We start from the raw sequence: 15,908 nt of genomic DNA on the forward strand, positions 1-15,908 counted from the left end.
CTTAGACCATCGGAAAACACAGATATTTACATTACGATTCATAACAGTAGCAAAATTACAGTTATGAAGTAGCAACAAAAATAATTTTATGGTTGGGGGTCACCACAACATGAGGAACTGTATTAAAGGGTCGCGGCATTAAAAAGGTTGAGAACCACTGAAATAGAGCAATACTTGCCGTGTATTTCAGAGAGCAAAAATACATTTTCTTTGATGGAGCAGATAGTGTAATATGTTGACTTTTGTGGCTATGCTACTTTTTTCATCACATATTTCCATCCCCCCCCCCCCTTTTTTTTTAACACTCCAGAGCATTTTCATATCTTTCTTACTGCTATGGTTTCAATATACTAATCTTGATAGTCACAGACTTTGCACAACTAAAATAATTTATGAAAGTATCATTTTGAAGATTTAATATATGCATTTTATGAACACTTGCTTTTCTAACTATACTGTGGTTTTTGCTTTGCCAAAAGAAAAATGTTAGAAGCATGTTATCTTAATTTTTAAGATTATATTAAAAATTTACATTCTCTGCATTCTGTAGCAGATGTTTTGCAAGTTAGATAATACTACCAAAATCCAAAGCCAAATTTTACTGTCTCTGGCTTCTGAAAATGGTTTTGAATGGAGTAATTACTAATTCTCCAACTGGACCTTTGTTGTCACAGGATGAGCGGATAGGAACTTCTGCTAAAGAAATCCTGAACACCAGCACCATATTTTCAGGAGAATATTAATTTGGCTTAGCCAGCTTATTAAAATAAAACATACTTCAGATTTTTAAGAAATCAAAAACCTGGTATTTAACTAAGAGGGTTTGTGCCTTGGCAGCTCCCATCCGTTCTGTTCCTTTTCTGCCATGAATGAACATGTTCAGATACCACACATGGTGTATGAAGATCTCCCAGCTGTGGTTCAGGTTTACTGTTTATGAAAATAATTTGTGTGACAATAATAGGGCAGATGGAATCTATTAGTATTATCTGTGTGGTTGTGCAGTGAGCAAAACATACACTTGTGCCCGCAGAGGCAATATTTGTTCTGGTCTTAAAAGAATCAGTTTTAAAGGATTGTGTTCTACTCTGTCCTTTCCGTGAACCAACTCTGTAAATGCCGTGTCATGAATTGCACTTCTAAAAGATGGTTTGACTTTGGGTGGTGGGCACACAGTGCAATATACAGATCTTGTATCACAGAAATGTACACTTGAAACCTATATGATCCTATTAACCAATGTCACCCGAATAAGTTTATTTTAAAAAATAATAAAATCTTATCCCCTCCCCCTCCTTGTTTCTTAGTCAATTGGAAATGCTAAGACAACCAGGAATGATAATAGCAGCCGTTTTGGGAAGTATATTGAGATTGGTTTTGATAAGAGATATCGAATCATTGGTGCCAATATGAGAACTTACCTTTTAGAGAAATCTCGAGTGGTGTTCCAGGTAAGTTGGGCATGTACACATATACGTGTGTTAGGTTGCCATAGAATTCCAGAGCTCATGCTCGCTGGTTTGCATTTTATTTGCAGATATTCTTGAGTGTATTGTGACAATATTAGCACAAACCACATTTGAACTGAAACATGAAAATGATGCTTGCTGGAGGTGGGGTAATACCATCAGACACAAGCATGTCAAACTCACAGCCGGCAGGCTGCATGCTTCATTTATTTAAAGGAGGCATGCGGCTCACCGGCCGGGAGTTTGACATGCTTGCATCAGATTAATGGTCTTTGGGGCTGGGCACTCATTTAGGTTTAATAGTTTTGACTGTTTCCAGCAGATGCTTGTAGGATAAGCTTAATTAAGAAGAGGTGCTATTATTTGTGTCTCTCTCTCATATATTTCAATTGATAGGAAAAACATTAGTTGATGCGTTCAATGAGTTGCAGTTTGAACTAAGTTTAAGAAAAAAATTATTATTGTTTTCTTTCCTTCTTCCTTCTCCTCTCTTAGAATATGATATTATTTAGATAAAATAATGAGGGTTTAAAAAACCTTCACAACTCATTTGTAAACTACTGTCAGCATACTCAAGTTTATACGTCTCTGCAGGAAATCCTTCACAAATCTGCTCTTGGTCCTTTTTTATCTGTAAGTGGGAAATAGTATAGATTACAACACGGGCAGGCACGCATCAATATATTTACAGGCATGAGAAAGAAATATATTCTTATCATTGGAAAACTCCCAGTAGAAAGCTCCTGATGCCTCACTGCACACTGTGAGATCAGGGTTTCTGTAGCCCCTTAACTGGATGCCCACTGCACTGAAGTTCAGATTCCTCTGGCACTGCCATGTAGCAGCATCTACAGTTTCCATTGCACAAGTCAGTTATGGTTTTGAAAGTGCCTGGGACATACTGAGAGTCATGAGTTTTGGCAGCCTGCAGTTACCTTGGCTTTGACGTTGGGCATGTGCCTGATTTGTGCATCTGTTCGGTCACATTCAACATAAAATATCTGATAGTAATGTGCATCTGTATAATACCTGAGTAAAGCAAGAGCCACTCTTTTCCATTGTTTTAATATGTAGGTACACACAGAGCAGTGTTAATACTTACACATATATACCTGCATAGGTTTTAAAAAATGTTAAGTAGCCTAAAGAAAGAATGGGGAAAATATGTAGATTTAAGAGAAAATTGGGTTTTAATAGTACAGATATGATTGATCGATAAACAATTAAAGGTTAAGTGGGTATGGTGGCCAGAGGCTAGTTGGGCTTAAGACAGAATGTTAAGGCCTAATCCTGTCTTAACGAGCGATATTCAAGCAATTCTAGTTGTTGCCCAATTCCCAGGGCTAATATTGAGGATGCTTGGTATGCCAAAATGAGTCAGATGAGCCTAACTGATACTGCCCTCCATGTACAGAGGACCAAAGCATTTCTGTAGATTCACCCATTTTTCTAGTTGTTTGTGAGCCAGATTACCTGATCATGCTTATGATTATTTGTTGTACTGTTAATGTGTTCTGTATCTTCTGTCCCCGAAATAGGTATTCTTAACCCAGCATCAGCTCCCTTTGGGCATCAAACCTGACCTTGGCCTTACTTGCACTATTCTTTAGTCAGCTGAATACACTGAATAATTCAAGGATATGATAATAGAGTAGTATTTAATTTTGCATGAATATTATTACAACTGTGTTTTTAAAGTATATACTAGTATGTGGGAAAATATTCAAGAAATACTAAGAAATTATTTTAGATTTGTACATGATTTATTTATTTATTTATTTTTTAAAATATATTTTATTGATATTTCACAGAGAGGAAGGGAGAAGGATAGAGAGCTAGAAACATCGATGAGAGAGAAACATCGATCAGCTGCCTCCTGCACACCTCCCACTGAGGATGTGCCCGCAACCAAGGTACATGCCCTTGACCGGAATCGAACCCGGGACCCCTCAGTCCGCAGGCCGACGCTCTATCCACTGAGCCAAACCGGTTCCGGCAGTACATGATTTATTTTATATTTTATAAAATATTTTTATTGATATTAAAATATATAAGCCAAAATACACAAGATGTAGTGTATTTGTGAATTTCTTAAAACAACCACAGTAGATAGTCCCGTCTACATTATGGCAAAGGTAAGGTATTCTTTGTCATCCAAGGTGTTAGGAAGACCATGAATCTAAGAGGCACTGTGAGAAAATATTGAGTATTCTAAAAAAAATTATTTTAGCTTCCCTCAAAGGCAATGATCTCTTATGACAATGGCATATATCAAGCTGTTCACAAGTTCAGAAAGCATTACTATCAGATATTTTATGTTGAATATGACTAACAGATGCACACTTACCCATTTGCACATGGCTAATCATAAGATTTAGTAATCATAAATACGTATTAGGAAATTTGGGAAAGGACAGTTTATTGCACCAAGATAATTAAATATTAAATTTTTATTTATGTTTGAATTTTCTGAGTTTTAGATTAAAATGCTCTCATTGAAAACTCTTCTTATTTTAAAGGCAGAAGAGGAAAGAAACTATCATATCTTTTATCAGCTTTGTGCCTCAGCAAAGTTACCTGAATTTAAGATATTGCGATTAGGTAAGAATATGGCATTAGACCTAATGCACTAGTATTGTTTGCTGTTAAATTATGTTAATTATGAGTTTATAAGCTTACTTGTTAAAAAGCAGATTATCTCATACTGAAATATTTATGGATGACATAAGAGGTCTGCAATTGGCTTTAAGATAACCCATGGGATAGGGATGGAGGAATAGCTGTCTAAATGAAACAAGATTGGTCTTGTTTAAGATGAATGATGAGTACACAGGTGCTCATTATGCCAGTCTCTCTACTTTTGTATATGTTTGAAATTTGCCTTAGTAAAAAAAGTTAAAGGAGATTATGTGATGGAAGCCTGTGAAGTTTTTGATGAGGGGAGTGAAGTGTTTGAAGCATGTTGATTGGAATAATACCAACATAGAAAAAGACTATTCGTTTCACCAAATAAGATAAACTATAAACATTTCACTTTATTATACAATTTTGAGTTTTGTATTAAAATATAATTGAAAACACAGGCAGTAGAACTCCTGACTCTATACACTCAACTGCGCTGTCATTGCTCCTAATTCAGAGTAGATGAAAGGGTAGAAATCTTTTTCATAGACTGCAAATCTTTTCCTTCTTATTTGCAGGAAATGCAAATCACTTTCATTACACGAAGCAAGGTGGCAGTCCAGTGATTGAAGGAATCGATGATGCCAAGGAGATGGCCCATACCAGGCAAGCCTGCACTTTGCTAGGTAATGTGATTTTATTCTTGAGCTTTATGAGCAATAGCTTTTTGACTCAAGCAGCCTTTATTTGGATTGTTGACTTGGCTTCATATTAAGTGGTGAGTATAGTTGAGGGATATTTAACATTCCTTATAAAACATATTTGGACAGCAAATGGGCACTAGTTTTTTGTTTGTTTGTTTGTTTTTTTGCTGGGATGGGAACTGTTCTAAAATTAGATTGTGGTGATGGTTGCACAACTTTGTAAATTTACTAAAAGTCATTGAATTGCATGCTTACAATGGGAATTTTAAGCTATGCAAATAATCCGTCAATAAAGCTATTTAAAATGCACATTCAAGACATCAAGGGAGGTAGGACTAATTAACTGTTTAAGTGTTTACAAAATCTAAAACCTAGAGATAAATGAAATGGGTTCATATTTTGCGGGGTGTTTTTTTGTTTGTTTTCTGTGGCTGGGAAATGTGACTGAGCTGGTTGGGTAACAAAACAATGTATTACATGTAGTTTATTTTGTTGTTGAAATGACTCAGATGTCACTGTCTTCTTTCTGATATTTAAAAAATACTGGATCTACATATAAATAAATAATTCTTTAAAACTTAGTGTACGACTTTAATGATGAATTATTTATATAAAAAACCTCAGAATATGAATAAATCTAAAATTGTATGTTGGTAATTTTGAGGGTACTCTGAAGTGAATTAACTTAATTGAAAAGCATTGCTATTCAGAGTATGGTCCAGGACCACGATAGATCTTGTAAAAATTCAAAATCTCAGGTCTAACTCAGACCTACTGAGTCAGAATCTGCATTTGAACAAGATACATTGGTAACTCGTATGCATATTAAATTTTTTAAAACACTGACTTCTAGGCATAAATCTGTTTATAAGTAGAAAATTAGAAAACAAAACATAACGCAAGAGATGGCAAGAATATTCATTATAAGATCAATGCTTAGTTTCCCTGGATATGATTACACATTTGGAAATAATTTTACTATATTTACTTGTATGTATGCACATCTAATATTCTGGAATTCTTACCTTATTGAAAAATGAAACCAGATCTGATCAAAAGCCAAGAGCTATCCAGCTTTCTTATCCTCCCTTATACTCGGGTCCCGCTTTAATGATGCACTTGGACACTCATTCATCAGCCTGAACACTTCTAATCTTGGTGTCTCTTTGACTTATACTTGGTCTGTAGTTAAAGAAGTAATTAAAAAATCTGACTTAAAACTGCCTTATTGGGCTATATTATATCTCATTTGAACTAGAGATAAAAACAAAAAGTAATAATGTTAATAAAATACTTAAATCTAGTTTATGATGATGATGATAATTTGCTTAGCATTTACTATGTGTCACATTTAATGTTCATAATTACTCTTTGAGATAGTCACAATTATTCCCATATCTCAGATGAGAAAACAGAAGCATAGCAGGGTGAAGCTACCTGCCCATGTGCGATGGCAGGTCGGGAGCAGAGCCAGGTGTGTCTCACTCCACACCTCATGCTCTCAGCCATGATGGAAATAATGTTAACTATGATACATTATAATGTGCACAATATCTGACAATGTTTAAAAATTAAAAATAGGCTTAAAATTATCTGCTATAATTATTTAAGAATTAAAATAGGCACATAGACTTAAAGTTGTCTGCTATTTTAAAATTAATCACTGCTCGTTTATTGTTTCAGGAATTAGTGAAAATTATCAGATGGGAATTTTCCGAATACTTGCTGGCATTCTTCACCTAGGTAACGTTGGATTTACATCTCGAGATTCAGACAGCTGCGCAATACCTGTAAGTTCAGAACAAGCTTGGTGCGATGGCAGTTGATTTGTATTTTAGATTTGTTGCTTCTTTGTGGAAGAAATATATTTGAAGTCTCTCTATTAACATCAGAGAGATAATTATCAAACATGTGAAATTAAATATGGATTCTAACCCCTGGTGCACAGTGAGTTTGTGTGTGTGTGTGTGTGTGTGTGTGTGTGTGAGAGAGAGAGAGAGAGAGAGAGAGAGAGAGAGAGAGAGAGAGAGAGAGAGAGAGAGAGAGGCAGAGACAGAGGATAGGAGACTCAAACTTGTACACATGTCTGATCAGAGAGAGAGAGGCAGAGGCAGAGAGACAGAGGATAGGAGACTCAAACTTGTACACATGTCTGATCAGAGAGAGAGAGAAAGAGAGAGAGAGAGAGAGAGAGAGAGGCACAGAGAGACAGAGGATAGGAGATTCAAACATGTATACATGTCTGATCTGTGTAAACAGAGGTCAGAAATAGATGTGAAAGTTGGATTGATGAGTCTAGCGAGAAGGTTTTATTTGGCACAAGTGCCAAGAATTGATAACTTTATTTTTTTCTCTAGCTGATATGGTTCAAAAACTATTGAAGAAACTGTTAGCAGTGGTTACTCCTAGGAAGAGGGACTAGATGGCTGTGAGACAGGGTGTCTTCATTATGATTTACATATTCTTCCATACATAGTGATAATTGCACACAGAACTAAAACCCACTTCCATATGTGGAAACATTTTTTTAAACTAACAAACCTGACAGTCCAAATTGTCCTCATTGGGCATTTGTGATTTGTAGTGTTTGCTGATCATTATCATCAAAGATAACACACACACACACACACACACACACACACACACATGTATTTATTAGTTATCTTTTAACTTTATTAAAATAGAGGAAGTTTTAATTAGTTCTTTTTCCAACCTGCTTCTTCAAGTACTGTAATAGAAGATAATCTTGAGATTTGTGTTTCATTCTTCAGATATCGTAGTTGATATTAGCAAATTTACATGTAGATTAACTTGTGACTTAAATTTGGGTAAATTCAACTTTAGTTTTGAAATACATGTTTCATTATCTCTTGTTTCGGTTCAGTCCCAACTCTGCTATTTACTCTGTGTTTTGGGGTAAGTAGCTTTGCTTCTTTGAACCTGTTTTGGACTAAGTGCTCTGATTGACTTTCATGCTGAATAAATTAGATTTTAAAATATTTTTTAAAAACACATAAGAACCACTCAGAGGCTAAAACTTGGTAGAAATAGGAATGCAAAGAACAAAGCAGAACCCTGAAGTTAAGATTAATCTCGAGGAAATTTGCAGAACCCAGTGACCATGAGCTTTGGATTTCATAGCCAAGTGGGATGCAGAAGAGAAAAGATAAAGTCTAATACTTTCATAAACAGGGCAACAAATATGGGAACCACTACTAAAATGGAGAACCTAATTGGGGAACCAATAATAAACTTGTCCACCACCCACTACAAGAGTACAAAGGAAAATTCATCAGGCTCAAGCCTTGGTGCTAAGTAGAGGAGGAAAATATAGTTCCCTAAAAATTTATAGAAGTGACTTGATCATCACACATACTCCCAGGCTGATTTCATAGTTCCTGGATAATCCCAGAAAGCTACATAGAGAAAACTTAGCTAAATTTGTCCTGGAATGGTAGTGCTCTAGATGTTGGACAGAAGCAAGGGCAAATTTACTTTGGAGGATCCACCTTCAATCAGGGCCTCAATAGAGTTGATAAAGTTACAAGAAATATTGGCTCATAGTAAAAAATCACAAATACCACAATGAAACAAAATAGAAGGACCTAGGTAAAATAACAGAATAGCAAGGTCAAACCTAAGAAAGAAATTAATAGCAGATTTGACACAACTAAGGAGAAAACTGATTAGCTAGAAGCTAAATGGGAAGAAATCCAAAATGCAAGAAGAAGCACTTAAAAACAATAGATAAGAGAGACGAAGGATAGAGTAATAATTTCTAACTTTAAAGAGGATTTCTGACAGAGAAAGAAGAAAATAAGACAGACATAATCTTTGAAAAGATAATTTCTAACTAATTTCAGAACTTGTGAAATGTCACTAAACTACAGATTTGGAAAGTCCAAAAAATCCCATTTAAAATAAATAAAGAGAAAATCCATCTCTAAGCACCATAATGATAGCAAATGCAGAGAGAAAATTCTTTAAACAGGCAGAGAAATATGACATTCAGCAATACTCTTGAAGAAATAGCAATTAAATTGATAGCTCATTTTCCAATTTCTACAATGAGACAGAAAACAGTGGACTACTATCTTTATTGTTACAGAATAAGTTACTATTAACTTAGACTTGTATATCCAATAAAAATATCTTTCTGGAATGAAGGAAAAACAGAAGTATTTTTAGACAAGTATTTTTAGGCACTTGTGAGAATTTGTCACCAATAGGCCCTCACTAAAAGAAATATTAAAGGACATAGTTTAGGCAAAAGGAAAATGACCCCAGGCAGGAGATCTAAAATGTGAGAAGAAATGATTTAATAGACTAATAAAGTTCAGGCAAATATAGATAAAATTTGATTAATTAAAACAATGATAATAATAAATAATGTATTGGGTTGCAAAAAATAGCACTCTGCATAGAATACTTATTAGTTACAAAGGGAAAAATAGTTATCTTTCTAGTGGAGAAACCTAGCGGACATTCCTTTAACCAAGTGACCACAAAGGACATGACCAGTAATGGGACCAAGCAACATCACATAACTTCTGGAGCCCCGTTTCTGTAGCTCCCTCTGTCCCCCCACCCTCCCCCTCATAGCAGGCGTCCTGCCCCACCCGGCCACTCCGCGCCTGCGTATGCAAATTAACCATCTTTGTTGGGTTAATTTGCATACTCACACCTGGTTGGCTGATGGGTGCCGTGGAGGTATGGTCAATTTGCATATTTCTCTTTTATTAGTGTAGATACCCTAGATATGTAAGTGATTAAAGAGATTCTAATGTAAGAAGTCGCACACATAACTATCAAGTTATCTTTTTAAAACCCTTCAGTGGCCTCCCATTGCTATCAGGATAAAGACCAGTCGTGGTATAGCCTCTGCCTGTCTCTGGCTTCATTACATACATCTTCTCCCTCTCTCAACTTCAGTCCTGCATATTGATGGTCACCCTCCCATCGCAGGATTTTTACATCAGCTATTCCCTCAGCTTGGAAGACCCTTTCCTCCCCCTTTCATTAAGTTAATACATTCTTGTCTTTCAGATCTGAACTCCTTGTCTCAAGGCAGCTTTCTCCTACCTCTCTGAAAAGGGCACATGCATCTCACCTGCAATCTTATTGCAGTGTTCTTCTCCTTTATTAGTAATACTAGAGGCCCGATGCACAAAATCATGCAAGGGGCTTGGCCCTTGCAGCCCCAGCTGCCTTGCAGCCCCGCCCCCCACCCACTGGTTGTTCCAGAAGGTCATTCTGGAAGGTTGTTCTGCCGTCCGGTGTAATTAGCATATTGGCTCTTTATTATATAGGATTACATGTTGGAGAGCAATTATTTGTTGAATATCCATTTCCCCTGGAACTATAAGTTCTAGGAGGACAAAGACCCTGTCTGTTTTTGTTTACTGGCATATAATAGGGACTCAGTAAATATTTGTTGACAGGCTGACTGATTTTCTGATTGACCGACTGAATGAGTATGTCTGAAAAGAGATACAAACAAGTACTCTGAAGAGACAGGTGATTTTTGAAATGAGCCTTAGAAGAAATTGCAAATGCTGCTTAGATGCTGGTTTGATGGATAATTTTGATTATTATCATCACTGATTAGCTCTCAGTGATTTGGGTGTTTGTTATAACAAAGAATTTGATGGGTTTTATTTATTACCACTTTGTTAGTATTTTTCAGTAAATTCTTATTTGATTGATCTTGTCAGAGGAGATAACCCATTCTCTTTTGGCAGCCCAAGCATGAACCTCTCAACATCTTCTGTGACCTCATGGGTGTGGACTATGAGGAGATGTGTCACTGGCTCTGCCATCGGAAGCTAGCCACTGCCACAGAAACATACATCAAGCCCATCTCCAAGCTGCAGGCCACGAATGCCCGTGATGCTTTGGCCAAGCACATCTATGCCAAGCTCTTTAACTGGATTGTAGATCATGTCAATCAAGCACTCCATTCTGCTGTCAAGCAGCACTCTTTTATTGGTGTGCTGGACATTTATGGGTAGGTATATTAGGCTTAGTGGCCTGCCAGAGACCATTTCTTTTTAGAGATTTTCTAGTAACTCTACATGGGTATTTGATTCTGACTCCTACTGGTAAGAAGGAAAAATTACAAGAGAATTTCTAAAAATCTTAATTTCATTTGCTAGTTTTCCTTCTCTGGGTACCCTTTTTTAACTGTTAAAATCCTTCCTCTATATTTGTGCTTTTTGATGCCTACTTTTTCATTAACTGCTTCAATTTTTCAAAAGAACCTATGAGATATCTATTCCTAGTTCCCTTCTATGTGTGTTTAGACACCGAGTCTATCCAATGACAAGAGCAATGGCTTTATCATAATAACAAGTGTTCCTCACTTGGGGATGGATTAGCCCTCAAAAACTTATACTGCTGAGTTCATCTACATGTCAGAATATTTTTAAAAATCTCTGCCACTGGCTGATGCCTTTCCTGGGTACATACCCCATGTACTGACTTAAAAACCTTTATCTTCACTGATATGGTAAGAAAGTTTCACAATGTTGGGGAATTTCCTATTTCTTTCTAATATGCACATTTTGAATATTTTTTACAAACTACTTGTTACCTTTTTTCCTCTTACCATATTTTTTTGTTTAACAGATTTGAAACATTTGAGATAAATAGTTTTGAACAGTTTTGCATAAATTATGCAAATGAAAAACTACAGCAACAGTTCAATCTGGTAAGAATTATTTTTTAAATAATATTCTGCTATAATTTATTCTCTTGAATTCCTAGTCTGCATTTAAAGTCTGATTCCTAAAATGAAGTTATGAGTTATAATTATTATCTGGCATTTAGAACAGCTAAAGTGCTGAGGAACTGATGATAAATAAATGATGCCACATTAGAAAACTGTTTATGGTCTAGATGGGATTCAAGGTCGTCCTTGGATTGTTGTCTGAGAATAGTGAAAATTTTGTACAAATAAGTTGAGTGAGGGAAGCAAAAAGCTTTGAGCATAGGGATATCCTTCAGTTTCTTGTCCTGAGGCTAACTATATGTGGAGTTAAGACTACTTTAACTCTTACTTGTTGTATTTGCAAGATGCCAAAACAAAAACTCAGAACATATTCTCTCTTCTACATATTTTTTACATATTTTCTTTTCAACAGTTTGAGACACTCAACGAGACAATGGCAATGAGTGTATTTTGAGAGTAGGGTGTCTCTTGTGAAGTAGGAATATCAAATATCTAAGAACATTATCATGATGTCGAGGGATTTGAAGGTGCTTCAAAATGAGGGGTAGTTAGAGGGAAGGTAGGGGAGGGTGGGGGTAAGGGGGAAGAGGTCAACCAAAGGACTTGTATGCGTGCATATAAGCCTAACCCAGTGGTTGGCAAACTCATTAGTCAACAGAGCCAAATATCAACAGTACAACAATTGAAATTTCTTTTGAGAGCCAAATTTTTTAAACTTCTTCTAACGCCACTTCTTCAAAATAGACTCGCCCAGGCCGTGGTATTTTGTGGAAGAGCCACACTCAAGTGGCCAAAGAGCCGCATGTATCTCGCGAGCCACAGTTTGCCGACAACTGGCCTAACCAATGGACAGACACCAGGGGAGTGAGGGCATGAGTGGGGGGGATGGAGGGGTAATGGGGCAATAAGGACACATATGTAACACCTTAATCAATAAAGAAAAAAAAAAAAATGAGGGGTAGCACAGATGCCCTGAGCTGAATTGCTTGGGTTAGAGTCCTACTCTGCCTTGACCCAGGGGACCTTGGACAAGTTAAGGGACCTTCTTGGCCTTAGTCTCCTCATCTGTACAGTGGGGTAAATAATAGTACCTACTGCATATAGTTCTATGGATTAAATAAGTTGGGGTGTATAAAGTGCTCACCATATGCTAGGCACAGTTCTAAAGTGCAAGATTAGGGGTAGTTATTAGATTGATGAAAGACAATATTAAAAATGAGTTACAGAGAGAGAGTTCAAGTGATATAGTCTATGGTTGATGAAGTTTAAAGGTATTATTATTTTTTAATCCTCACTGAGGATGTTTTTCCATTGATTTTTAATTATTTATTTTTTGGGTTTAAAAACAGATAAATGCACTTTATTTCTTTAACATTACACATGTTGGTTGCTAATTCCTGGCAATTTTCTGGACTTTTTTTTTTTCTTTCCAGTTTCTTTTTCTTTTCTTTTTCTTTTTTTTTTTTTTTATTGTTTAAAGTGTTACACATAGTAGTACAAATAACTTGTTTTTTTCCCCCCATTGACTTTCCCCCAGCCTCCCCTACTCCCTGTCGCATGCCCTCATCCCACACTCCCAGTGTCTTGTGTCCATTGGTTGTGCTTATATGCATGTATACAAGTCCTTTGGTTGATCTCTTTCCCCCCCTCCTCAATACTCCCCAGCCTTTCGCTGTAATTTGATCGTCTGTTTGATGCTTTACTGCCTCTGCATCTATTTTTTGTTCATCAGGTTATAGTGTTCTTTATTTTCCATTAATGAGTGAGATCATGAGGTATTTTTTTTTTTTTTCGTTGCCTGGCTTATTTCACTTAGCACAATGCTTTCCAGTTCCATCCATGCTGCTGCAAATGGTAAGAATTTCTTCATTTTTATAGCAGCATAGTATTCCATTATGTAGATATACCACAATTTTCTAATCCACTCCTCTGCTGATGGGCATTTAGGCTGTTTCCAAATCTTAGCTATGGTGAATTGTGCTTCTATGAACATAGGGATGCATATATCCTTTCTGATTGGTGTTTCTAGTTTCTTGGGATATATTCCTAGAAGTGGGATCACTGGGTCAAATGGGAGTTCCATTTTTAGTTTTTTGAGGAAACTCCATACTGTTCTCCACAGTGGCTGCACCAGTACACAGGGTTCCTTTTTCTCCCCATCCTCGCCAGCACTTGTCGTTTGTTGATTTGGTGATGATTGCCATTCTGACAGTTGTGAGATGGTACCGCATTGTCGTTTTGATTTGCATCTCTCAGATAATTAGTGACTTTGAGCAGGTTTTCATATATCTCTTGGCCTTCCTTATGTCTTCTTTCGAAAAGTATTTAGGTCCGTTGCCCATTTTTTTTATTGGATCATTTATCTTCCTTTCATTAAGTTGTATGAGTACCCTGTAAATGTTAGAGATTGAACCTTTGTCAGTGATAACATTTGCAAATATGTTCTCCCATACAGTGGGCTTTCTTGTTGTTTTGTTGATGGTTTCTTTTGCTGTGCAAAAGGTTTTTATTTTGATGTAGTCCCATTTGTTTATTTTCTCTTTAGCTTCCATTGCCCTAGGAGCAGTATCGGTGAAGAGATTGCTTCGGCATATGTCTGAGATTTCGCTGCCTATGGATTCCTCTAGTATATTTATGGTTTCCTGTCTTATGTTTAAGTCCTTTATCCATTTTGAGTTCATTTTTGTGTATGGTGTAAGTTGGTGGTCTAGTTTCATTTTTTGCATGTATCTGTCCAATTTTTCCAACACCATTTATTGAAAAGACTGTCTTGATTCCATTGTATATTCATGACTCCTTTGTCAAATATTAATTGAGCATAGTGGTTTGGGTCAATTTCTGGGTTCTCTATTCAATTCTATTGGTCTATATGCCTGTTCTTGTGCCAGTACCAGGCTCTTTTGAGAACAGTGGCTTTGTAATACATCTTAAAATCTGGTATTGAGCTCTCACCTACTTTTTTCTTCTTTCTCAGGATTGCTGCAGCTATTCGGGGTCTTTTTTTTATTCCAGATGAATTTTTGGAGAGTTCTTTCTAGGTCTGTGAAATATGCCGTTGGTATTTTAATGGGGAGTGCATTGAATCTATAGATTGCTTTCGGTAGTATGGACATTTTAATGATGTTGATTCTACCAATCCATGAACATGGTATGTTCTTCCATCTGTTTATGTCTTCCTCTATCACTTTTTTTCAGTGTCCTGTAGTTTTCCGCATATAAGTCTTTTACCTCCTTAGTTAAGTTTATTTTTAGGTATCTTAATTTTTTTGGTGAGATGGTAAATGGAATTGCTTTTTTAGTCTCTCTTTCTGTAAGTTTATTATTGGTGTATAGAAATGCCATAGATTTCTTGGCGTTAATTTTGTATCCTGCTACATTGCTGAATTCATTTATTATGTCTATTAGTTTTTTGATGGAGTCTTTAGTGTTTTTTATGTACAATATCATGTCATCTGCAAATAAGGACAGTTTTACTTCTTCTTTTCCAATTTGGATGCCTTTTATTTATTCTTCTTGTCTAATCGGAATGGCTAGTACTTCCAGTACTATGTCGAATAGGAGTGGTGAGAGTGGGCATCCCTGTCTTGTTCCTGTTCTTAAGGGAAATGGTTTTAGTTTTTGCCCATTGAGTATGATGTTGGCTGTGGGTTTGTTGTATATGGCTTTTATTATGTTGAGGTATGATCCTTCTATTCCCACCTTGCTGAGAGTTTTTGTCAAGTGCTTTTTCTGCATCCATTGATATGACTATGTGGTTTTTATCTCGCAGTTTGTTTATGTGATGTATCACATTTATTGATTTGCAGATATTCTACCATCCTTGCATTCCTGGGATAAATCCTACTTGGTCAGGGTGTATGATCTTTCTGATGTTGTGCTGGATCCGATTTGCTAAAATTTTGTTGAGGATTTTGGCATCTATGTTCATGAGGGATATTGGCCTGTAATTCTCTTTCATTGTGTTGTCTTTATCTGGTTTTGGTATTAGGGTGATGCTGGCTTCATAGAATGAGCTTGGAAGTGTTCCTTCCTCTTGAATTTTTTGGAATAGTCTGAGGAGGATAGGCTTTAGTTCTTCCTTGAATGTTTGGTGAAACTCCCCTGTGAAGCCATCTGGCCCCAGGCTTTTGTTTGCTGGAAGCTTTTTGATGACTGCTTCAATTTCTTCCATAGTTATTGGCCTATTGAGATGTTTAGATTCTTCCTGGTTGAGTTTTGGAAGGTTGTATTTTTCTAGGAATATGTCCATTTCCTCCAGGTTGTCCAGTTTGTTGGAATAGAGTTGTTCATAGTATTTTTTAACAATCCTTTCTATTTCTGTGGGGTCTGTTGTTACTTCTCCTCTTTCATTTCTGATTGTGTTTATTTGGGTCCTCTCTCTTT

The 15,908-nt window shown here is 36.4% G+C and overlaps 1 protein-coding gene across 1 annotated transcript in view; it reads left to right on the top strand.

Moving 5' to 3' along the window:
• The window catches only part of MYO5A (myosin VA), a 236,091-nt gene that overhangs the window by 113,739 nt on the left and 106,444 nt on the right, over nucleotides 1-15,908 (top strand). The window contains exons 6-11 of the mRNA XM_080650082.1: nucleotides 1,308-1,451; nucleotides 3,989-4,070; nucleotides 4,670-4,777; nucleotides 6,479-6,585; nucleotides 10,537-10,802; nucleotides 11,423-11,504. Coding sequence (XP_080506208.1) covers nucleotides 1,308-1,451; nucleotides 3,989-4,070; nucleotides 4,670-4,777; nucleotides 6,479-6,585; nucleotides 10,537-10,802; nucleotides 11,423-11,504 — 789 coding nt within the window. The remainder of the gene's footprint in view (nucleotides 1-1,307; nucleotides 1,452-3,988; nucleotides 4,071-4,669; nucleotides 4,778-6,478; nucleotides 6,586-10,536; nucleotides 10,803-11,422; nucleotides 11,505-15,908) is intronic.

Source organism: Plecotus auritus, assembly GCF_963455305.1.
Source record: "Plecotus auritus genome assembly, chromosome: 1".
NCBI lineage: Eukaryota > Metazoa > Chordata > Mammalia > Chiroptera > Vespertilionidae > Plecotus > Plecotus auritus.